This window comes from Helianthus annuus, chromosome 1 (genome assembly GCF_002127325.2).
Source record: "Helianthus annuus cultivar XRQ/B chromosome 1, HanXRQr2.0-SUNRISE, whole genome shotgun sequence".
Lineage (NCBI taxonomy): Eukaryota > Viridiplantae > Streptophyta > Magnoliopsida > Asterales > Asteraceae > Helianthus > Helianthus annuus.
In genome coordinates this window covers 139336962-139361496 of record NC_035433.2, presented here as the reverse complement: position 1 = coordinate 139361496, position 24535 = coordinate 139336962, and the positions used below count along the sequence as shown (strand labels likewise).

The following is a 24535-nucleotide window of genomic DNA, read 5'->3' as shown; positions in this document are numbered from 1 at the left end:
ATTATAGTGTAGTGACAACTCAAGCTGAAGTTGTGAAGAAGTTTGCTGATGCTTTGCCTCCTCAATGGAGTAGTTTCTTGGAAATCCTGAAGTACAACGGAGTGTTGAGAACCACTAATATCAACGAATTCGTGCAACTTTTGGAAAACAAGGATCAGGAGGAAACATTGAAGGCGAAGAGAGTTCCATTGCCACAGAATCCAGAAATGTACTGTGGAACTTCCAATTCTTCGTCTGCAAGAACCGGTCCACATGCTCCACTTCAAACAGCGTTTGTCACAAGCACAGATTGTTTTGGCAACCCAATACAAGTTCCTGTTAAGCCACCTCCCACCACAGACATGTATGGAAATCCAATCCAACCACCTCCACCGCCTCCTGCTCAACAACAACGTGCATGTTATGGAGGGACATCATCTGCAGGTCAACAATCAAAGCCAAGTACCGTACAGCTCGACACTTCAAGCTTTTCTAAAGTCAGTGTAGAAATAGCTAAGGAACACATGGAGCTACTTAACACTGTAGTGAGCGCGTACTGTGGGTTGATAGAAGGTCAGATTGGCAATATTAATCTGACACAAGAAGACTACCGGCAGATTGATAAAGAAGAGATGGACTTGATGGACATCAAGTGGGCCTTTGCTAGTGCTGTGAGAAGAGCAAAGGATTGGATGGAAAGTACTGGCAGAACCAGCTTGGAAAGTAAGCGAGACACCAAGTATGGGTTCGATAAGCAAGCTGTAAAGTGCTTCAACTGTGGTGAACGGGGTCACTTTAAACGGGAATGTACAAAGCCAGCACAGCACGGGAATCAAAACCCCTTCAGAAACCAAGGCAACCGGCAGAACAGAAACAATGATCGTACCATGGTACCCGTCAACAACCAAACCAACCGGGCACTTGCGGTTCAGGTAGATGAAGGTTGTGACTGGTCAATCCAGTTGGGTGGTGATGCTCATGATGGAACAGCATGTTTTGCTCAGATTGTGAAGGAGTTAGATCACACCAGTGGTAGAGAATCTTCTGCCAGTGGTGGTGAATCGTCTGAAGATGAAGACTCGTCTGGATACAGCAGAAGTGTTGATGAAGAATCATCCAATTCTGGTGATGATCATGTGGGTGAGACATCTAATGTTTCAGATGATGCTGACTTTGATGAGCTTTTGGAGGAAGCTGCAGCAGAAACTCAAAGAAGATCTATTTTGGTGGATCAAGCTGCTTATACTTCGTCTTCTCTCCATTCAGCCTTTATGGCTAATGTCGACAGTTCATCAAGTCAGGTATGTGTCGATGAACCCATTGCTGTTAATTGTGATGAATGTACTAGGTTGCATGCTAGATGCGCTGAAATGGAGAAAAGTATGTCTGAGTTGCAAGGCAAACATGATGCTTTACAAGCTAGTTTGTTTGACTTGCAAGACAAACATACTACTGTGAATGAGAATTTGAGTGACTTGCAAAGTAAGCATGACGCTTTGCAAGAAAAGTATGATGTGACTTTCCTCCACAATCAGAAATTGACTGTGGACCTTTCCAAATGCACAGAAGCCAATATGTTTTATGAAAACCATGAAAAAGAATTTAAGTCAGTAATTGAAACATTAAAGAAAGATAAAACTGAACTGACTAAAATGGTTTCAAGAAAACAAACTGATATTAATTTGTATATATCTCGCCTTGAGATTATGCAAAAAGAGATGGCTTGTGTGAAAACCGAAAGTGATGCGATCCAACTCAAGCTAGACAGTTATTTGAGCTCTAGCTATGTGTTAGATCACATCATAGATGTTCAGAAGGAAAAGAGGGATGTCACATGCATAGGATACAAGAAGTGTCCACCACCAGTGAGACATAATTATGATGCCATGCCTGATGAAGAGGACAGGGTATTCTTTGAACCTTCTGTGCCTCTAGATGTTAAGGAGTTTGCTGCAGGACTCGGATACCAAAAGGAAGTATCCTCAGATTCAGATGTGTCAGCAGATACTTTTGTAAGTGCTGAACAGAATCAAGATCCTCCAGTTGTGATTGAGGATGCTGATTCTTCTGATGATGAATCTGATGGTACTGTCCCAGCAAAGTCTGATGCGGTAGCCAAAAATGAGGACATACCTCTCGAGAATCACATTCTATGTGATCCCCCTGTACAATCCGCTAAGACTGTTGCAACTGAGTCCTCATCTGCAGAAGAGCCGGAGAGTGTGAATTTGCTGTACACTCTAGTTGGTGATGATAAAATTTACTCAGACAAAGATTTTCCCATTAAGAATGTTAATCAATCCTTAATCTGCAAAGTCTTTGAAAACTCGACAAGTAAGTTTCTGGGAAAGACAGGACCACGTGTTACAGTTACACAGTGTCCTCCTATTCCAAAGGCTGAAATTCGAAAACAATTTGGCAACAAGAAATTACCAACGGTGCCAAAACAGCAAAATCACACCAAGCCCAAAGGAAAATCACCGGCTCAAGAGAAGCCTAATCAAAAGAAGAAGAAGAATGTAAACTTTGTGAAATCGACGGGAACGGACAAAATTGAAAAGTTTGAAAATCAATCTAACTTAGATTTTGTCAAGAAAGCTATTGTCGAGAAAAGAAATGAACCAAGCAGTTCAAAACCTAGTACCTCGGGTTCACAAAGTTCAACATCATCGGCTAGACGATCACATGACACTTCGGGGTTTGTTGAACGAAGATCATGTTTTGAATGTGGAACCATTGGACATATTATTCGTAATTGTCCATATCTTCATAAACAAAAAGGAAAGGTTGATGATCCCCGTGGCAAGACTGACCGTAAGCCATCTGTTTCCACAAAACAAGATCCCCGACTTGTAAAAGAAAGGGAAAAGAAACAGAAACGCCAACAGGTCAAAAAGATTGAAAAAGCAATTAAAATCGATGTGGTTCAAAAACAATCTGTTGCTGTAAAACCAGACAATTCTAAAACTTCAAACAATCAAGAAGGTAAAACTTTAAAGAAAGACACTGGTAAGACAAAACAGACCTGGAAACCTAAATCGGTTACTGAATCAGGGGGACCATCACAATTCACCAACCATCAAAGACAAGAAGTTATTGTCATTGATGAAAATGGAAGACCCAAGACCACAATGGCTTGGGTCCCCATCTCCAACTAATTCTTTTGAGTTCATGTGCAGGGTGCTTCAGGAGGAACTATCAGTAGTCATTGGATTGTTGATAGTGGGGCATCCAGGCACATGACAGGCGACATGAAGCTTCTCTACGACGTTAAATCTATTAGAGGAGGTTATGTTGCTTTTGCTGGAGATAAGGGTGGATCTATAACGGGTGAAGGAATGATATCCAACGGGATTGTCAGCTTTGACAAGATCAACTTTATGCAGCAGCTTGATCACAATCTTCTCAGTGTTTCTCAAATCTGTGACAAGAAATTTTCAGTACACTTTGATGCTAATGGATGTTATGTGCTGAAACCCGGCTTCAAAATTCCAAAAGAATGGATTCTCTTGTCGGCTCCAAGGATAAATGATTTGTACGTCCTTGACATGAGCCAAGCTATTACAACGTCTGCACAAGCAACTTGTTTCGTTTCCAAAGCCACAGAAAAAGACACTATCTCTTGGCACAGACGAATGGGTCACATTCACTTACGCAAAATGAATCATTTGGTTTCAAATGAATTGGTGAATGGTGTTCCCCTCAAAAATTTCCATCTTCAAGACGTCTGTGTTTCGTGCCAGAAAGGAAAGCAAACAAAGAAGAAGCACCCTACAAAGAAGATCAACACGGTGGCAGTTCCTCTTGAACGTTTGCACATGGATTTGTTCGGTCCTGTCAAGCACAAGAGTATTCGGGGTGATCAATACTGCCTCGTGGTTACTGATGATTATTCAAGATTTTCTTGGGTAGCTTTCATGGCACACAAGAGTGAAACCTTTGGCATTATCAAAAACTTGATCGTTCAGATTGAGAATTTGTATAAGTTGAAGGTTAGGCGGATACGTAGCAACAATGGTACTGAATTTAAAAATCATTCCATGACGGAGTTTTGCACTTCAAAGGGTATTCTTCATGAGTTTAGTGCAGCCTATACTCCTCAACAGAATGGTGTCGCTGAACGTAAGAACCGCACATTGATCGAGACTGCTAGGACAATGTTGGTAGAGTCGCAGCTACCCATTCCATTCTGGACTGAAGCTGTGGCCTCTGCATGTTATACATTGAACCGAGTCCTTACAGTCAAAAGGCACAACAAGACCTGCTTTGAGCTTCTTCAAAAACGGAAACCAGATTTGTCTTATCTAGAACCGTTTGGAGCTCCATGCACAATCATCGATCCTAATGGAAAGTTTGGGGCAAAAGCAATTGATGGATACTTTCTTGGGTATGCCACCCCTAACTTACGAGTCTGGAATCTAGAGACTAAAAGGGTCGAGGAATGGTCTGAGGTCAGAGTACAGAGGCACACTTTGCCAGTCAAAAATCCGGGTCAACCTTGGATGTTTGAGTACGATGACTTCTTCAATTCGATCAATGTTGACGCCGTTGAAGAAAATGCTGCGGCTAGGATGTTTTTCGAGAGTGACAATGCAACAGTTTCACCGGTGGTACGTCCAATTCTTGTTAATCAAGAACCATCTTCTTCAGTGAACAATAATACTCTCAACAATGAGGATTTTCATGATGCAAATGAATTGAACGAATCTTCAGAGGATGATGAATTTCTAGATGCAGATCAGGAAGCTCCTACAACAGCAGTTCATGGTACTTCAGAGGGTACTCCTCCAGTGGATGCCCATAGAACAGCTGAGGCTACTGCATCATCCTCTTCGTCAATTCCGGGCCTTGATTTGGTTGTTGATCTTAATCTCAACAACCTGGGTATAAATGTTCCAGTTCCAGATAATCCAGAAACAAGGATTCATAATACCCATCCTCAACAAAACATCATTGGAAATGTGCAAAGTGGCGTTCAAACAAGAAACATGTTGCGAAACAACAACAATGCAGGCTTGTATGCGGCTATTCGAGAATCCGGGCAACAAAACGATTGGTCCTTCGCGTGTTATGTCTCACAAGAAGAGCCAAGAACGTGGAAAGAAGCCTTGAAAGATAATGCTTGGGTTGAAGCAATGCAGGAAGAGCTGCAACAATTCCAGAAGCTGGGTGTCTGGAAACTCGTAGAGAAACCTGCTGGATACAAGAAGATTGGTACCCGTTGGGTTTTCAAATGCAAAAAGGATGACCGCGGAGTTGTTATCCGAAACAAAGCACGTTTAGTCGTTCAAGGTTTTCGTCAGATTGAAGGGATCGACTACAACGAAGTCTATGCACCAGTGGCACGTCTCGAAGCAATTCGAATCTTTCTAGCCTATGCATCCTTCAAAGGATTCAAGGTTTATCAGATGGACGTGAAAAGTGCATTTTTACATGGTGTGGTTGAAGAAGAGGTATACGTCGAACAGCCTCCAGGTTTTGAAGATCCTATCCATCCCGATCGGGTTTGGTTGCTCAACAAAGCTCTTTATGGTCTTCATCAAGCACCGCGAGCTTGGTATGCAACCTTATCTCACTATCTGCTGGAGAACGGTTTTCGTAGAGGTCTTATCGACTGTACTCTTTTCATCAAAGAACAAGATGGAGATCTTCTTCTGGTACAGGTATACGTTGATGATATTATTTTTGGTTCTACTAATGATGTCTTGTGTAGGGAATTCGAGCGGATAATGCAGGATAAATTCGAGATGAGTGCTATGGGGGAAATGACCTTCTTCTTGGGCCTACAAGTACAACAAACAGAGTCTGGGATATTCATCCATCAGACTAAATATGTTGGCGACATCTTGAGCCGGTTCCAGATGTCTGATGCAACGCCCATTGGTACCCCATTGCCAACTAATCACGGAATTACTCCAGATTTGAAGGGAGAAGCTGTTAGTCCCTCAAACTATCGCGCTATGATCGGATCTCTTATGTACCTCACAGCATCAAGGCCAGACATAATGTACCCAACATGCCTGCTTGCCAGATATCAAGTTAACCCGAAGGCCTCACATCTTGCTGCTGTTAAAAGGATTTTTCGTTATTTGAAGGCGTACCCTGACACCGGTCTGTGGTACCCTAGGGATAATAACTTTGAATTGGTAGCTTTCAGTGATTCTGATTTTGGCGGATGCAAAATCGACGGTAAATCCACAACGGCTGGATGTCAGTTCTTAGGAAATCGCCTAGTCACATGGCAGTGCAAGAAGCAGACGTGTGTCGCTACATCAACATGCGAAGCTGAATACATTGCTGCCTCAAGTTGTTGCTCCCAAGTTCTTTGGATTCAAAAACAAATGCGGGACTACGGTTTTGAATTCCTAACTACTCCTATTTACGTTGATAATTCTGCTGCTTTAGATATCACTAGAAATCCTGTGCAGCACTCAAAGACCAAACACATCGAAATCAAATATCACTTCATACGTGATTGCTTTGAGAAAAGGCTAATCGATGTTGTTAAGGTCCACACCGATGACCAACGTGCCGACTTATTTACCAAAGCATTTGACAAATCAAGATTTGACTTTTTATTATTGGTAAACGGCATTAAGGTCAAGCAAGAGTAAAACCAACATCGGAAAATCATTTTTGTAAATATCTTTGTGTCTTTTAAATTTATCTTAGTTTATTGATTTTAGGGGGAGTAAATCCAAAAATCAGAAAATCCAAAAACATCGAAAAATTTCAAAAACACAAAAACAATAGAAAAACAAAAATGAGTTTCCTGGCGAGCAAAAGAGAAAATGATAGTACATCAGTGGTCTATCCAAACCTCTTTAAACCTTAAATGAAAAACGATAAGCAGCTCTATATAAGATGTATCGGTCGGCTCACAATCATTTTAAAGTGTGCAGGGTGATATAAATCTAAATCGACTGAAGACCAGGTGGGAATCATTCATTGGCATATGGTCTTAGTACCGAAATTTCGTTTGATAGATTGCCGAGGTTCTGAGATATTCGGTCTTTATGCTGCTTATCATCTGGGTATCATGGTTGTATCTTTACCGAAAAATAACGGGGACGCAAGTCTAGATCTTCCATGATACTATACATACGTGTACATATTACATACTGCATTCGACCTCAATAAGTGATAAACAATCACATGTCCAAATCAAATAAGTGATAAAATATCACATTTATCCGGGTGTCAAGTTCGTCTCTCTGCTGTACGAAAGTACTGACCTGTTCACGGACTTGCACCTGTGCCCTCATGCATACGAAAATCAAGTTCCTCATCAATAAGTGATTATATCACATAGGGCTTGTTTTCAAATCAAAATAAGTGAGTATCTCACAATTTATATGGTCAAACAGATGATAATCGGTATACTCACCGGTAAGATGAACTCTCGTGCATACCTTGATACGGGAATGTGTCGTGATGTGGATGAACACCGGTCGGTAAGTATAAATCATACCTTAATGTATCCCCTCGCCATGATTACATCTGATAAGTTGAGCTTAAGTGGACAACAATGCCGATAATTGTTATAGGATGCTTATCTTAATGTTAATTAACTGAACAACAAGAGTGTTTTGGCATGACCATACACTGATATGATTCTCTTACCCTCGAAACTCGCAAAAAGAATGTTTGTATATATTTACTGCTTAACCTTTATTGTTTTCTTTTAAACAGTTTCGTCGTTTGGTGCATATCAGCACGACATTAGCGGTGATGTCGTTTGATAACACTCAAAAGATTTTAAATTGTTGTCTTTTATTTTCAAAAATACCAAAAAGATTTTAGGCGTGTTTTAATATAAACTTTATAAAAGCCAAAAAGATTTTATTTCTGCTTTATTTTCGATCGTACGATGTTGGAGCTCGAGTCTTCGTTACCTAAAACCTGACTGAAAACCGAACTGACTAAATCTTCATAAACGGTCAAAATTAGCAAGTTTTGAAAGTTAAATCTAAAATTGAAAAATTTATTAAACTTTCAAACTGTCGGACGGTGTTTGTTTATGACATGGTCATACGTGTGTCATTTGTTTATGCTATATTCCAAGCAGTTGTTCTCATTACGCGTTTAGATTTCTTGCATGTGCAGATTCTAAAGGCTAGGAGAACATGGTCGATGACAAGCTCTGGAATGAAGACACGACGTGAAGGCACTCAACTGATGAAGATGATCGAGTTGCCGCTGGCCATCATCAACACCACAAGGATCTCACTTCATAAAGTTAAAGTAATTCACGAGCATAACTCAAGGGGGAGCTTATGCCAAGGGGGAGTTTGTCAACACACTTCCTACATGATACGGGTAGTTTGTTGATACACTCTCTGCTTTCAATACGTGAAGACTTTGAAGATCCTCCGACATTGAAGACTTGAAAGGACATCAGAGTTTTGGGAACTCGAAGACCAAAGACCGTCGAAGTTCGAGACGAGTCTACAACTATAGAAGATAAAGACAAAGCTACAGCCAAGGGGGAGTTTGTTGGTGCACTTGTGTCTGTACTTTGTCTGTATTCGGTCTGTATAAACGATGTTCTAAGTCTGTAAGTTGACCAAGTCAACCATCCTCCGGTTTGACTTGGTCAAACAGTTAGAAAGTAGTTGTCTGTCTCGAAGGATAGCTCCTCGAAGGATACTGTTGATCCTTCGAGGTACTCGAAAGATATGCTTCGATTGTTAGACCTCGAAGGATCATCCTTCGAGGTCATTGCTGATCATTCGAACATCTTGTCATCGATAGATGATCCTTCGGACCATCTATCGAATCCTTCGAGCAAGACCTGCTGTGTATGGGTATAAATACCCATGCAATGTGTTGAGTTGAGACAGACACTTAGACAGATTCACACACCGAAAGAGAGAGTCTTCTTGAGAGCATTCTGTCCGGAACTCACACACACACTTTGAGAGTTTACATGTTAGATTTGTAAACATTGTGCTTGTAACAGAAACCTTCATTTGCATTAATACAAGTTGTGTTAATCGGTGAACCCGTGTGTGTTTGTGTTTATACTTGCTTAATCTCGGTTTGCTTGCTAGCTTGGATTCCGCACTCGCTAGTGGGTTAGTATAACAAGGTTTAGGTTCGTCATCCTCCGACAAAAGGGACCTACAGTAACACCGACTTCCGCTAACATTAATCACATTTTCAAATCTTGTAATGTTTATTCTTAATTGTTTAAGTTTGTTAAATGTCTATCTTTAAAGCCAGGAGGGGCTAAGTTCTTTTAGTCACTTAGGAGAAACAAACCCTTGTTGAGTCTTTAACTAAAGATGACTTTAAGTAATTAATCACCAAGTTGAAAGTGAGTTTTCTAAACTTTTAAAAACATTTGTTAACTCAAATATTCATGTTTTTTATGTCTATGTAGTAACTAAACATGCTAGTTGCTTAAAAGAGGGTTAGAGGTTATGGTTCGGAATTTCGGGTTTGGCAATTCAGCAATTCTTGCCTCGTGGAGGAAGATAGTATGTTTGAAGTACGAGGACTTGATCTAATTCATCCCATCACTCTTAGGGAGATAACACCTAATTAAGAGGTTGATAATGGTATGGTTGGTGGGTTAGATCTCTCAAGAAAGATTTTACTTAATAAATTAACAAGACAATTGCAGATGATCGTCCTACGGCTTCTTTCCAATATTGTTGAGGGTATTGATGCCCACAAAACGTTCCCTGAAATTGTTTTCAGACGCGAATTCTCTGAGAGTTACCATCATTTCAAACGAATTCAATCCGACATGATTTGGAGGCACGGTAGAACTTCAATACCTGTTCCCGTCTCTTTGGATCGATTTTATGAGCATTTATTGTCAAAATCTCCAAATGATTCGCACGTTTCAACAGATACTTTATTAACTTAAGCTCTTCTGGTGTTATAGTTTCCCGATTCACAATTATAATTTTCTTCATCTTGAAGCGCAAACAAGGAGGTACCTCCACTGGCGGGTTCCACCCCATGGTAAAGGTATGCTGTGCATGAGGGAAAGGTAGAAACCCCTAAAGATGAACACAAAAAAAAAAACATTACATACTTACATTTAACCTCAAAATTGACAACAATTGAGATGACTACATTAAAGATCATAGTAAATAGTAGTACAAAAACTTACATCCAAAAAGGTAATATGCTCAAGATTAGGCATTTTGTCAAAGAAGGTTGGCAGCATACTCCAGCCCCGAAAAACATCGAGCCCAATAAAAATATCAGTCAGGTTAGGGAACACAGGCATGTCAAAATCATAGATATAGCTGAAAGTCTGCATAAACCAAACAATAGCAATCATCATCTGAATCCAAAGTTCACACCTTTTTCCAAACTTTATTTCACTATTTATGATTGCTTACATCAAAAGTTTCTTTTGACTATTTTTTTTGGTACTGTGAGACCCCGGTACATAAAAAACTCATGGTACGCCACTAATAACCGGTTAACCACCCAATGGGACCAAGTAAAACGCAACTTGAGTCGGACAAGCCGCCTTCAAGGGGTTGAAGGCAGAAAACCAGTGGAAGCTAGATCTAAACCTGAGACCTCTACTAGAGGGAATCAAGCGCTTACCACTGTGCCACCCCCTCGAAGGTTTTCTTTGACCGTTTCATATATCATTGAAACTTAACAATAGCATATTTTGACATAACTTAAATGCGCGGTGTAAGTCAATTTATTTTTTAATGCAATTAGCTGTTACAATTTAAAACCTTAAAAGGATCAAACTTTGAAGATTAATGAATAGACATACCACCAAAGCCAAATCATTTAACATCAATACTTTGACATTCGAGATGCATGTCACGAGCGAAGCAACAGCTTCAACTACACCATTCCGTACCTTCAAGTGAGCCTCAGTAAGCGACAAAGGTTTTGTCAACAACGAGTATCTTGTCGACATTACATCCACAACACTAAGGTGTTCCAGTCTAGGCGCATCGATCACAACCCTAAAATCCCCTCTACCACTCAGTGCAAATGACAACCCTAGCTTCTTCAAAGACGGTGAAATAACCATACAACTCTCCATGTTATCAACCTCACCTATGATCTGTCTCTCCACATACAATTCTTCCAAAACCGGACACCCAGAAATCAGATTCTTAAAACACTCATCGCAAGAATACTTAATAGATACAAGATTAACCGTCTTCAAACATGGAAACAGCACATCAACATCATCAGGCACACTTAACAAAAACTCACCTCGCAAAGTTAATCGAACTAGAGACCCACAAGTCTTAAACAAATCCCAGCAAAACTTAAACCTAAAGTTATCATCAGGAAACCTAATCTCGAGGTCTTGAACTTTACACTTCACAACATTACGAATGCAATCACGAACACGATCATAATTACAGTACTTAGAACAGTAAAGATAAAACCTTTTGATCGGCATACAACCACGAAGAGCTAGGGTTTGATCAACGCGGTCATGAAACCTGTTGGCTTCTTCGAACGTCCAACAGAACGGCATGACGAAATGAAGAATCGGAAGCAACGACCAGAGGTTCTTCCATCTGTTGGACAAAATGCGCGTTCGAGTTGCATCAGATTCGGGGAGAAGTGAGAGGATTTGAAGCAGCAGTGAGTCATGCAGCCTGCTTATGAAATCCATTTTATCAAGGTTAGGTGATTCAGGTCTCTTGATTACAACTTTTTTCGAACGTAAACTCATAGTTTGATGAAGAAATGATTAACAGGTAAGGTTCTGATAGAATTGATATTGAAATGCTATGCAGAATTGGGGGTCTTTGATAATTGGAGGTTTTGTGATTATTGTAATATGATGTAATATGATTGTAATATGATTTGATACATGAATCATGTTTTCTTTAGATATTAATGAAAATATTACCAGCTAAGAGACAGCTGAATCTTAACTGTTAAAGACTACATGTGTAAATAATATGATTTGATACATGAATCATGTTTTCTTTTGATATTCATGAAAATATTACCAGCTAAGAGACAGCCAGAGACCTGAGTCTTAATTGTTAAAGACTACATGTGCGAAAAAAACTGGGTGGTTTTGGGCCCGACCCAACATATTGGTTTTGCACGAGTTAGTAGTCTTGTTATTTGAAACTGCTTTAGAACTTGAAGCAGTTTGAAAAAACCAATTAAAAAACTGGTTAAAACTTATAAGAATTGGGTAGTTGATTACGAAGTTGGCTAAATGGGTGGATTGGATAATGGGTCAAAACGGATCATCTTGTGTTTTTTTGTTACAATAGATTTGGAGGTTTTATGTATGTTTTAATCCATAATTATTTATATTCACTTTGGGTGACTGTCTAGTTTCTTCCAGTATCCTTATAAAGTCAATGTTTTAATCCATGATTGTTTTTCAAGTGCCCTTAAAAATTACAACAATAGACAGACCTTGCCTCTATCTCTAGGGATAGAGATGTTGTTTTCAGAGAGACCCTCAGCTCCAAAACGTACCCCTTAAAAAGTCAAATCTTTTAATTCATTCAGCATATGTGCCACAACTTTTGCTCATCCATTGATATTAATGTCATTCACCCTTGTTTTTAACGTACAATACATCCATAGTGAATGTCATGACCATTGATTCTTAAGTTGATTGGTATGTACTAAACTTTACATATGTATGATTAAAATTATATTGTTCTTGATTCTCCTTCTCGCTTTTATTTTCTGGCCCCAAACCTTTTCACTTTGTTCATTTATCTTCTGTTGATGCTTAACAGAACCTCCACGTTGCTGAAAAATCTGATGAATGCCCCATCTGTGATAGTTTTCTCATCAGCTTGTTACATCTATGCTGCCACCACCGTCACCCCCAACGAGCAGTGGTGGTCGGTGGCCAGAGACAACGGTGGCGGTTGTTGGCTAGTGCGGCAGTGTGAGCATCTGTTGTCGGGTGGGGCGGTGGCAGCAGTGGTGGTGGTTGGGGTGGGGTTGACATTGCCATGTCGGCGGAGTGGCAATAGCAGCTGGAGTAAAGATGACATGTTTTTTTAATTATGATCATGTCATTAACTTGTCAACCCATTTGTGTCCTGAACCTGTTTATCCAAAACACTAACCAAGCCAACACTTCTTTCTGAATTTTGTAAGCCATTCACGTATTTGCAAAAATAACAATAATATATGATCTATATACAACAATACATGGATCGCTGAACTGTAGGTCCCTCTCGGAGGATGACGAACCTAAACCTTGTTATACAAACCCACTAGCGAGTGCGGAATCCAAGCTAGCAAGCAAACCGAGATGAAACAAGTATAAACACAAACACACAAAGGTTCACCGATTAACACCACTTGTATTAATACGAATGAAGGTTCCGGTTACAAGCACAATGTTTACAAATCAGTTTTGCAAACTCTCAAGGTGTGTGTGTGTTTCGGACAGAATGCTCTCAACTTTCTATCTCTCTATGTGTGCATCTGTCTGTGTGTCTTTTTGAAATGAACACAGTGCATGGGTTTATATACCCATACACAGCAGGTCTGACCGAAGGATCCGATAGATGTCTCGAAGGACCATCTATCGATGTTGAAGCCATCGAAGGATTCATGCATACCTCGAAGGATGGTATATCCTTCGAGGTCCATCTGCATCCATCGAAGCATATCTTTCGAGCAGATCGAAGGATCTAAATCATCCTTCGATCTCTTATCCTTCGAGACAGACAATTACAACCATAATTCTAACTGTTTGGCCAAGTCAAACTAGGAGGACAGTTGACTTGGTCAAACTTACATGACTAACAAGGACATCGTTTATAACGTGACCGAATACAGACAAAGTACAGACACAAGTGCACCAACAAACTCCCCCTTGGCTGTAGCTTTGTCTCGATCTTCGATGTTTGCAGATTTGTCTTGACCTTGATCATCCTTGATCTTCATGTCTTCAAGACTCTGATGTCCTTTCAAGTCTTCAATGTCGGAGGATCTTCAAGGTCTTCACGTCTTGAAAGCAGAGAGTGTATCAACAAACTACCCGTATCATGTAAGAAGTGTGTTGACAAACTCCCCCTTAACATAAGCTCCCCCTTGAGTTATGCTCGTGAAAAGCTTGATCTTTATGAAGTGAGATCCTTGAGGTGTTGATGATGGCCAGCGGCAACTCGATCATTATCATCACTTGAGTGCCTTCACGTCGTGTCTTCATTCCAAAGCTTGTCATCGACCATGTTCTCCTAGCCTTTAGAATCTGCACATGCAAGAAATCTAAACGCGTAATGAGAACAACTGCTTGGAATAGTTAGCATAAACAAATGACACACGACCATGTCGCTATCAAACACCGTCCGACAGTTTGAAAGTTTAATAAATTTCTCAATTTTAGATTTAACTTTCAAAACTTGCAAATTTCGACCGTTTATGAAGATTTAGTCAATTCGGTTTTCGTTCAGGTTTCAGGTAACGAAGACTCGAGCTCCAACATCGTACGATCGAAAATAAAGTAGAAAGAAAATCTTTTTGGCTTTTATAAAGTTTATATTAAAACTCTCCTAAAATCTTTTTGGTATTTTTGAATAACTTAAAAGACAACAATTTTAATATCCTTTGAGTGTTATCAAACGACATCACCGCTAATGTCGTGCTGATATGCACCAAACGACGAAACTGTTTAAAAATAAAACAATAAAAGTTAAGCAGTAAATAAATATATACAGACATTCTTTTTGCGAGTTTCGAGGGTAAGAGAATCATATCAGTGTACGGTCATGTCAAAACACTCTTGTTGTTCAGTTAGTTAACATTAAAATAAGCATCCTATAACAATTATCGGTATTGTTGTCCACTTAAGCTCAACTTATCAGATGTAATCATGGCGAGGGGATACGTTAAGGTATGATTTATACTTACCGACCGGTGTTCATCCACATCACGACACATTCCCGTATCAAGGTATGCACGAGAGTTCATCTTACCGGTGAGTATACCGATTATCATCTGTTTGACCGTATAAGCTGTGAGATACTCACTTATTTTGATTTGAAAACAAGCCCTATGTGATATAATCACTTATTGATGAGGAACTTGATTTTCATATGCATGAGGGCACAGGAGCAAGTCCGTGAACAGGTCAGTACTTCCGTACAGCAGAGAGACGAACTTGACTCCCGGAAAAATGTGATATTCTATCACTTATTTTGAGGGACATGTGATTGTTTATCACTTATTGAGGTCGGATGCAATATGTACACGTATGTATAGTATCATGGAAGATCTAGACTTGCGTCCCCGTTATTTTTCGGTAAAAGATACAACCATGATACCCAGATGATAAGCAGCATAAAGACCGAATATCTCAGAACCTCGGCAATCTATCAAACGAAATTTCGGTACTAAGACCATATGCCAATGAATGGTTCCCACCTGGTCTTCAGTCGATTTAAGATTTATATCACCCTGCACACTTTAAAATGATTGTGAGCCTACCGATACATCTTATATAGAGCTGCTTATCGTTTTTCATTTAAGGTTTAAAGAGGTTTGGATAGACCAGTGATGTACTATCACTTTCTCTTTTGCTCGCCAGGAAACTCATTTTTGTTTTTCTATTGTTTTTGTGTTTTTGAAATTTTTCGATGTTTTTGGATTTTCAGATTTTGGATTTACTCCCCCTAAAATCAACAAACTAAGATAAATTTAAAAACACAAAGGTATTTACAAAAATGATTTTCCGATGTTGGTTTACTCTTGTTTGACCTTAATGCCGTTTACCAATAATAAAAAGTCAAATCTTGATTTGTCAAATGCTTTGGTAAATAAGTCGGCACGTTGGTCATCGGTGTGGACCTTAACAACATCGATTAGCCTTTTCTCAAAGCAATCACGTATGAAGTGATATTTGATTTCGATGTGTTTGGTCTTTGAGTGCTGCACAGGATTTCTAGTGATCTGTAATGCAGCAGAATTATCAACGTAAATAGGAGTAGTTAGGAATTCAAAACCGTAGTCCCGCAATTGTTGTTGGATCCAAAGAACTTGGGAGCAACAACTTGAGGCAGCAATGTATTCAGCTTCGCATGTTGATGTAGCGACGCACGTCTACTTCTTGCACTGCCATGTGACTAGGCGATTTCCTAAAAACTGACATCCAGCCGTTGTGGATTTGCCGTCGATTTTGCATCCGCCATGATCAGAATCACTGAATGCGACTAAGTCAAAGTTATTATCCCTAGGGTACCATAGACCGGTGTCAGGGTAACCCTTCAAATAACGAAAAATCCTTTTTACAGCTGCAAGATGTGAGGCCTTCGGGTTGACTTGATATCTGGCTAGCAGGCACGTTGGGTACATTATGTCTGGCCTTGATGCTGTGAGGTACATAAGAGATCCGATCATTGCGCGATAGTATGAGGGGCTAACAGCTTCACCCTTCAAGTCTGGAGTAATTCCGTGATTTTGTGGCAGTGGGGTACCAATGGGCGTTGCATCAGACATCTGGAACCGGCTCAAGATGTCACCAACATATTTAGTCTGATGGATGAATATCCCAGACTCAGTTTGTTGTACTTGTAGGCCCAAGAAGAAGGTCATCTCCCCCATAGCACTCATCTCGAATTTATCCTGCATAATGCGCTCGAAATTCCTACACAAGACATCATTAGTAGAACCAAAAATAATATCATCAACATATACCTGTACCAGAAGAAGATCTCCATCTTGTTCTTTGATGAAGAGAGTATAATCGATAAGACCTCTTCGAAAACCGTTCTCCAGCAAATATGTAGATAAGGTTGCATACCAAGCTCGTGGTGCTTGATGAAGACCATAGAGAGCTTTGTTGAGCAACCAAACCCGATCGGGATGGACAGGATCTTCAAAACCTGGAGGCTGTTCGACATATACCTCTTCTTCAACCACACCATGTAGAAATGCACTTTTGACGTCCATCTGGTAAACCTTGAATCCTTTGAATGAGGCATAAGCCAGAAAGATCCGAATTGCTTCCAGACGTGCAACAGGTGCATAGACTTCGTTGTAGTCGATCCCTTCTATCTGACGAAAACCTTGAACGACTAAACGTGCTTTGTTCCGAATAACCACTCCACGGTCGTCTTTCTTGCATTTGAAGACCCATCGAGTGCCAATTTTCTTGTAATTCTCAGGTCTTTCAACAAGCTTCCAAACACCAAGCTTATGAAATTGCTGCAATTCTTCCTGCATGGCTTCAACCCAAGCACTGTCTTTCAATGCTTCTTTCCACGATTTTGGTTCTTCTTGTGACACGTAACACGCGAAGGACCAGTCATTTTGTTGACCAGATTCTCTTATAGCTGAATACAAACCAGCATTCCGGTTGTTTCTCAGCTGATTACGCGTCTGCACACCGCGATGGACATCTCCTATAATATTCTGCTGGGGGTGGGTATCATGAATCCTCATTTCAGGATTTTCTGGCACACGTGCATTGATTCCCAAATTGGTAAGATTAAGATCAACAACCAACTCCACACCAGGAATGTGTGTAGAAGTGGATGCATTCCCTTCAGCAGTGTCTACATTCTGCATATGAGGTGTATCACCAGAGGCACCTTGAACAGGGGTAGCTGGAGCCGAAGATCCTTCAGCTGCATCATGATATTCATCATCTTCAGAAGAATCATTATAATCAGCAGCATCTTCATAAACCTCATTTTGAACCATATTGTTGACAGACGAAGAAGCTTGGGAGTCAACAACAATAGGTCTAACCAAAGGCGAGACAGCAGCGTTGTCACTTTCCAACAACATCCTAGCCGCTGCTGATTCTTCGTCAAAGGTTGGCAGATTGAAGGAGTCAAATAGCCCATCATAATCGAACATCCACGGATCACCCGGAGCCCTAACAGGACTCGTGTACCTTTGAACCCTTACTTCACTCCATAGCTCAATCTTTTTGGTAGCTAGATTCCAAACACGAAAATTCGGAGTAGCATATCCAAGGAAGAAACCCTCGATAGCTCTTGCTCCAAACTTTCCATCCGGCTCAATCATAGTACATGGAGCACCAAACGGTTCTAGGTAAGACAGGTCCGGTTTCCTTTTCTGAAGGAGTTCGAAGCAAGTCTTGCCATGTCTCTTTACTGTAAGAACTCTGTTTAACGTGTAGCATGCAGCCGATACAGCCTCCCCCCAGAATTGAATAGGGAGTTCCGACTCTACTAACATTGTTCTTGCAGTTTCTATAATCGTTCGATTCTTCCTCTCCGCGACACCATTTTGTTGTGGAGTATAACGAGAACTGTACTCATGAAGAATGCCTTTGGAAGTACAAAACTCATCCATAACTTGATTCTTGAATTCGGTTCCATTGTCGCTTCGGATCCTCTTCACTTTCAACGAATAGAGATTCTCCAACATTGTAAGAGGATCCTTGAGGATGCCAGGAGTTTGACTCTTGTGTGCCATGAAGGATACCCAAGAAAATCTAGAATAATCATCAGTAACAACTAGACAATAGGCATCACCGAACGTTGTCTTGTGCTTCATAGGTCCAAAAAGGTCCATATGAAGACGTTCGAGAGGCATGCTGACAGTGTTGATTTTCTTCAAAGGGTGAGACTTCTTTGTTTGCTTCCCTTTTTGGCACGAGACACAGATATCTTGTAAATGAAAACTTCTCACAGGCACACCATTCACAAGATTATTTTTCACCAAATGGTTCATCTTTCTCAAGTGAATGTGTCCCATTCTTCTGTGCCAAGATATAGACTCCTTTTCCGTGGCTTTTGAGACAAAGCAAGTGACTTGTGCAGATGTAGTAATCGTCTGGCTCATGTCGAGAATATAAAGATCATTAACTCTCGGAGCCGATAAGAGAATCCATTCTTGTGGAATTTTGAATCCAGGTTTCAGCACATAGCAGCCGGCATCATCAAAATGCACGGTGAATTTTTTATCGCAGATTTGCGACACACTGAGAAGATTGTGATCAATTTGCTTAACATAATTGATCTTAGAGTTAATTACATAGTTAGTCCTTGTGGTTTGCACAAAATAACATACTTAGGTATTAATAGTTTAAAATCACTTTCTAGGGTGTTAACTTTTCATCTTGTAACCTTTGGAGGTATTAACTTCTAGGGTATTAACATAGTTAGTCCCTGTGGTTTGCATAAAATAACATACTTAGATACTAATAAAATGTGATTTTAAACCTACAAATAACGTTAATACCTTCAAACGTTACAAAATGAAAAGTTGATACCCTAGAATGTGATTTTAAACTATTAGTACCTAAGTATGTTACTTTGTGCAAACCACAGGGACTAACTATGTAATTAACTCTTGATCTTATCAAAGCACACGATGCCGTTGGAGATACTTCCCTCTCCAGTGATGAATCCGCCTTTGTCTCCCGCAAAAGCAACATACCCTCCTCTAATGTTTCTCACGTCGTATAGGAGCCGTAAGTCGCCAGTCATGTGCCTGGATGCTCCACTATCAACAATCCAGTGACTATTAATAGTTCCTCCTAGAACATCCTGCACATGTCATTTAAAAACATCAGTTGAGAATGGGGACCCAAGCCTTAGTGGTCTTGGGTCGTCCCTGAGCATCACGAAACGTGATATCAATCTCTTGATGGTTTTCAAGAACAACTGCTCCCCCTGAATTGTCACCCGCCTTAGGTAACCAAGTTCGTTTTTGCCTACCAGTTTTTGATGATTCTGGTTTTACAGGTTGTGACACACTTGGTTCCCTTTGAACTGTTTTAACCTCAGATTTTAAAGCTTTTTCAACAGTTTTCATGTTCTTACGTCGTTGTTTAGTTTCTTGTTCTTTTACAGTTCGTTTATCATGTTTAGGTGAAACTGACCGACGTTGAGGATGAACTGTTTCAGGTGGAGCTTTCTCAACAAATTTATTCCTTGGAGCATTTGGGCAGTTTTTGATGATGTGCCCAATTTCTCCACATTTAAAACATGTTCTCCTTTCAACAAATTTAGGAGAACTTGATTGACCACAAGATGTCGAACTCGTGGAATCCGAGGTACTAGCCTTTTCATCACACCCATTTGTGCGTTGAGTGTAATTGTTATCACTGTTACGTTTTAAGATTGTGACTTGTTTTACAAAATCAGTGTTAGATTTGTTCTCAAAAGTTTCAATCTTATCAGTACCCTTGGATGACACGAATTTGACATCTTTTGCTTTCTTTTGAAATCGAGCTCCTTTTGTTTCAGACTTCATCTGAGAAACTTTATGCTTTTGAGCTCGTTTGACTGGTTGTTTACCATTATAAGCAGTAGGTTGTTGAGTGGTTGAAGATTTTTGATTACCAAACTGTTTTCTAATCTCAGCCTTAGGAATTGGATCACATTGTGTTACAACAATTCCCGGAAGTGTTTTTCCCAAAAATTTGTTTGTGTTGTCTTCAAAGACTTTGTCAATCAAAGATTTATTTACATTTTTAATTGGGAAAACATGATCTGAGTAGATTTTATTATCTCCAACCAATGTATACAACACGTTACTGCTTTTAACAGTAGACACACATGTCTTATCAAATTTGACAGGATCAATCACTTGCTTCTTAACAGATGGGACATCAGGAGTATCAGGATCACAAAGAATGTGATTCTCTCGTGGAATAACTACTCCTTTCATCTTGTTAAGTGATTTATCCTGTTCACCTACATCCACTTCTGATTCATCATCCGATGTCTCATAGTCCTCGATAATTGGAGGACTTTGCTTCACGGATGATGAAGTTTCTTGTTGCTCAGAAGATGTGTTTGAAGAATTGTCCGGTTTGAACCCTAGGCCAGCAGCAAATTCCTCAACATCAAGAGGCACACTGGGTTCATACCGAGGCATTTCCTCCTTATCAGGCATCTTGGTATAATTGTTCATCAAGGGGGGCGGACATTTCTTATACCCTATGCCTTTCTGATTTCCCTTCGGTTGTTGAACATCGATGATGTGATCAAGCACAAATTGGGAGTTAGAATAACTCTCCAATTTTTGTTTGATCGCATCATGCTCGCATTGGGCAATGGCTAATTGCTTCTTAGTTTCTTCCACAATATTAATGTATTCATTTATACTCACTTGCTTGTGGTAAACTACTTTGTTAACCTCGGACACATTTTTCTTTAATGTTTCTATTAAAGATTTAAATTCTTTTTCATTCCGAGTTAAAGCCATGTTCGCCTCTTTGCATTTCGACAGTTCAATAACCAAATTCTGATTATGACTATGAAGCTTTTCTGATTCAAGCTTCATATCAGCACATGATTTACAAACACTAGGAGCAGGAGGTTCAGAATTTACCTGACTAGAAGAGGCTGAACCGTTTGCCATAAAGGCAGTTTGAAAAGAAAAAGCTCCATCTTTAGAAAATAACTTCTCCATTTCCTTTGATGCAGTAGCCGCCTTCCTAATCAGAATTGATTTCTGACATTTAAGCTCATCAGCTTCATTCAGAAGATCTTGAATATCATCACCTCCTTCCTCCTTCACATCAGACTCTGAGTGATTATCCCCAGAAACAGAGCCTTCTTCATCAGAACTTCCAGAATAACCAGAACTGTCATCACTTCCAGAGGACTCTTCTTTATGAACATGCTCGATGATCTTTGCATGACAAGCTGTTCCACTTCTCTGATCATCTTCACCAAACTGCACTGACTAGTCACATCCCTCATCAGCTTGAACAGCCAAAGCCCGATTGGGGTTTGAAGTTCCAGGCTGTCCCTGATTGTTATTAACTGCCACCATCCTCCTCTCACGGTTTTCTTGCTGGGCATTCACATTTGTAGTACTCGTCTGGTTTCTGAAAGGGTTGTGATTGCCATGTTTTGTTGGTAGAGTGCACTCACGTTTGAAGTGCCCTTTATTACCACAGTTAAAGCATGTAACGGCGTTGATATCAAACCCATACTTCGTATCTTTCTTTCCTTCCAACGAAGTTCTACCAGTACGAGCCATGAAGCATATCTCGAAGGACCATCTATCGATGTTGAAGCCATCGAAGGATTCATGCATACCTCGAAGGATGGTATATCCTTCGAGGTCCATCTGCATCCATCGAAGCATATCTTTCGAGCAGATCGAAGGATCTAAATCATCCTTCGATCTCTTATCCTTCGAGACAGACAATTACAACCATAATTCTAACTGTTTGGCCAAGTCAAACTAGGAGGACAGTTGACTTGGTCAAACTTACATGACTAACAAGGACATCGTTTATAACGTGACCGAATACAGACAAAGTACAGACACAAGTGCACCAACATGAACGCTGTAAGAGATGATCATATACAACAATGTATGCATGTAGTGGCGGACATAGAAAGTTTCTTAACCAGGGTAAAAGAATTTCAAGGGTTGGTGCTCTCGCTAAATATTATTTTTTCCGGTCCAGTTCAAATTGGATGGTAATAAAAAGATACAACAACCATACCCTGTAAATCCCGCAATTAGCAAAGCTAATGGTAGGGTCTGGAGAGGATGGGACGTACGGAAATCTTATCCCTATCGTTGGGGATAGAGAGGCTGCCAGAGAGACCCCCCAGCTCTATAACAACAAGCACTAAAAGAGTACCAGAAAACTACCCGAGACAAAAGAAGCGGTGAAAGCAAAGAACAGTAGAGTGAAAGTAAATATAGCATCATAGAGAAACATACTCATATCCATATACATATACATATCGTAAGACAATCACCCTCCAAGACCACCTAAAGTGTAGGTAAATCTATATCCCCTTTGACAACACCCAACAACATCTTACCTAACCCCTAAAATTCCTTGACTTTAATCCTTCGTCTCCACAAAGTCCTATCTTGGACCATGTCTTCAGATAGGTGCATTTCTATCAAATCCTGCCTAATATGTTCGTCCCAAGTCAATTTGGGTCTACCTCTACCCCTCCTACCATCTACAGTGAGGGTTTCCAGGGGCCATTGCTTGCCTCCTCTTCACATGTCCAAATCATCTCAATCTCCCCTCCTTAATCTTATTTGATATTCTAGACACTCCTAACCTTTCTCTAAAACCTCATTTCTTATTCAGTCTAACCTTGTGTGACCACATCCACTCAACATCCTCATCTCTGCTACTTCCATCTTGTGCGCTTGTGATTTCTTAATGGGCCAACAGTCTGTCTCATATAGCATTACAGGTCGCTACAACCCGATAGAATTTCCCCTTTAATTTAGTTGGGAACCTCGTTGCACAATATCCTAGTGACTGCTCTCCACCTACACTAGCCAGCCTGATACATCACCATCTAACTCCCCGTCTCTTTGTACAAACGATCCTAAATACTTTCAAGCTAAGTTTTGAGCGTGGTAGACCTTATACTCAAGCTTCTAGATTTAAAATTCGACTTGTGATAACAAGCTCATCGATAAATATGGGTGGTAGGACTCAAACCTTCGCTACTTGCTTAAATATGAGCGCCTTGTACCAATCCGACCATTCATCTTTTTGTTATTTTTGTCGCAAAAATAATTTTATCGGGTTGGTCTCAAAAATGACTGGGGTCGCTCGAAACTAAATCAAATATATACTTAAAAATATTTCATGGGGTGCTGGTGAATCATGAATGTCTGGACGCTGTAACATTGAGAATACACATGAGGTGACTTTTGACCTAAACCCCAAAAAGGAACAAGTATCAACCCTGCATTCTCTACCTCTAACCATCTAGACCATTATTAGGAGAAAATTTGATTCGATGAGTATTCTTGATCGCGCAGTCCTCAGATTCAAGGGAAGATGCCCACTCCGTAATTGATTGTCGGGTCAATTCATCACATTCTTTCTTTGAGAACTTCTTTCTATTTCGTATTTTATGAAAAGTCGAGTAACATCCTTCACCTCCAAATGTGTCCACCATTCCTTTATCAATCAAACCAGATATAAAGATTAGGTGAACAATGTATTGATGACTTAGCCAGATTGAAAGATTGTTTCAATTTTGTTGCCAAGAAAAAGATTAGTTGCAACTTTCTTGGGACAAATTAAGTACAATGTTCCATCTCACTCATATTAAGATAGTTACAACTTTCATGGATCCATAGGACCTAAATCTTTATTACATAACAATGGGGTAATAGATAAATATAGTGTAACAGGTTGCCAGGAAAGTATAGGTTCACAATTTTCATGTGGTCTTAGATAATAGCAGCATATTGGTGATATAAACATATCAAGATACTGAGATACAGATTACTCAGCTACATCTATCAAACAGTTTATTGAACGTGACAAATCCGATTGTGTAATAAAGCATTGTGCAGGAAATCCTGATAATCCAGTTGAGTTAAAAGGAACTTACATGATAGAAGTAATCACATCACATAGTGCTAAACAAGAACAGACTGCTACCACAGCCAAAGGAGTGTCCTTAGAGCTCTGAAAAAGAACCAAAAGCCTAAGAATGTAAAACTTTCAACATGAAAAATAGAAATTCTCTAGCTTTTTGACCTATGCATAAAAAAAAGAATCAGAGAAAAGTGATCAAATAACGGACCATAAAAATACATGTGACTGCAACAACACGCGTGGCCCATTCGACAAATTGTACTATCCTGCCATCATCTTTTTCGAAAATGTCCCTGGTAA

The 24535-nt window shown here is 40.0% G+C and overlaps 2 protein-coding genes and 1 long non-coding RNA gene across 3 annotated transcripts; all 3 read right to left on the bottom strand.

Moving 5' to 3' along the window:
• Nucleotides 1-9713: 9713 nt before the first annotated feature.
• LOC110932706 (F-box/FBD/LRR-repeat protein At3g26920) lies at nucleotides 9714-10602 on the bottom strand. The gene is made up of 3 exons (XM_035989483.1): nucleotides 10555-10602; nucleotides 10106-10252; nucleotides 9714-9992 (listed from the first exon to the last, which is right to left on the bottom strand). The coding sequence occupies exons 1-3, from the start codon at nucleotides 10600-10602 to the stop codon at nucleotides 9714-9716; spliced, it is 474 nt and encodes a 157-aa protein (XP_035845376.1).
• Nucleotides 10603-10687: 85 nt separating this feature from the next.
• On the bottom strand, nucleotides 10688-11661 carry LOC118491590 (FBD-associated F-box protein At2g26860-like). The gene has a single exon (XM_035989479.1). It carries the CDS (start codon nucleotides 11600-11602, stop codon nucleotides 10688-10690), a length of 915 nt encoding a protein of 304 aa, XP_035845372.1. The 5' UTR covers nucleotides 11603-11661.
• An 11871-nt stretch (nucleotides 11662-23532) lies between these two features.
• LOC118480481 lies at nucleotides 23533-24532 on the bottom strand. The gene is made up of 3 exons (XR_004862919.1): nucleotides 24444-24532; nucleotides 24249-24325; nucleotides 23533-23809 (listed from the first exon to the last, which is right to left on the bottom strand). It is a non-coding gene; the product is annotated as an uncharacterized LOC118480481 (long non-coding RNA).
• Between the last annotated feature and the right edge of the window lie 3 nt (nucleotides 24533-24535).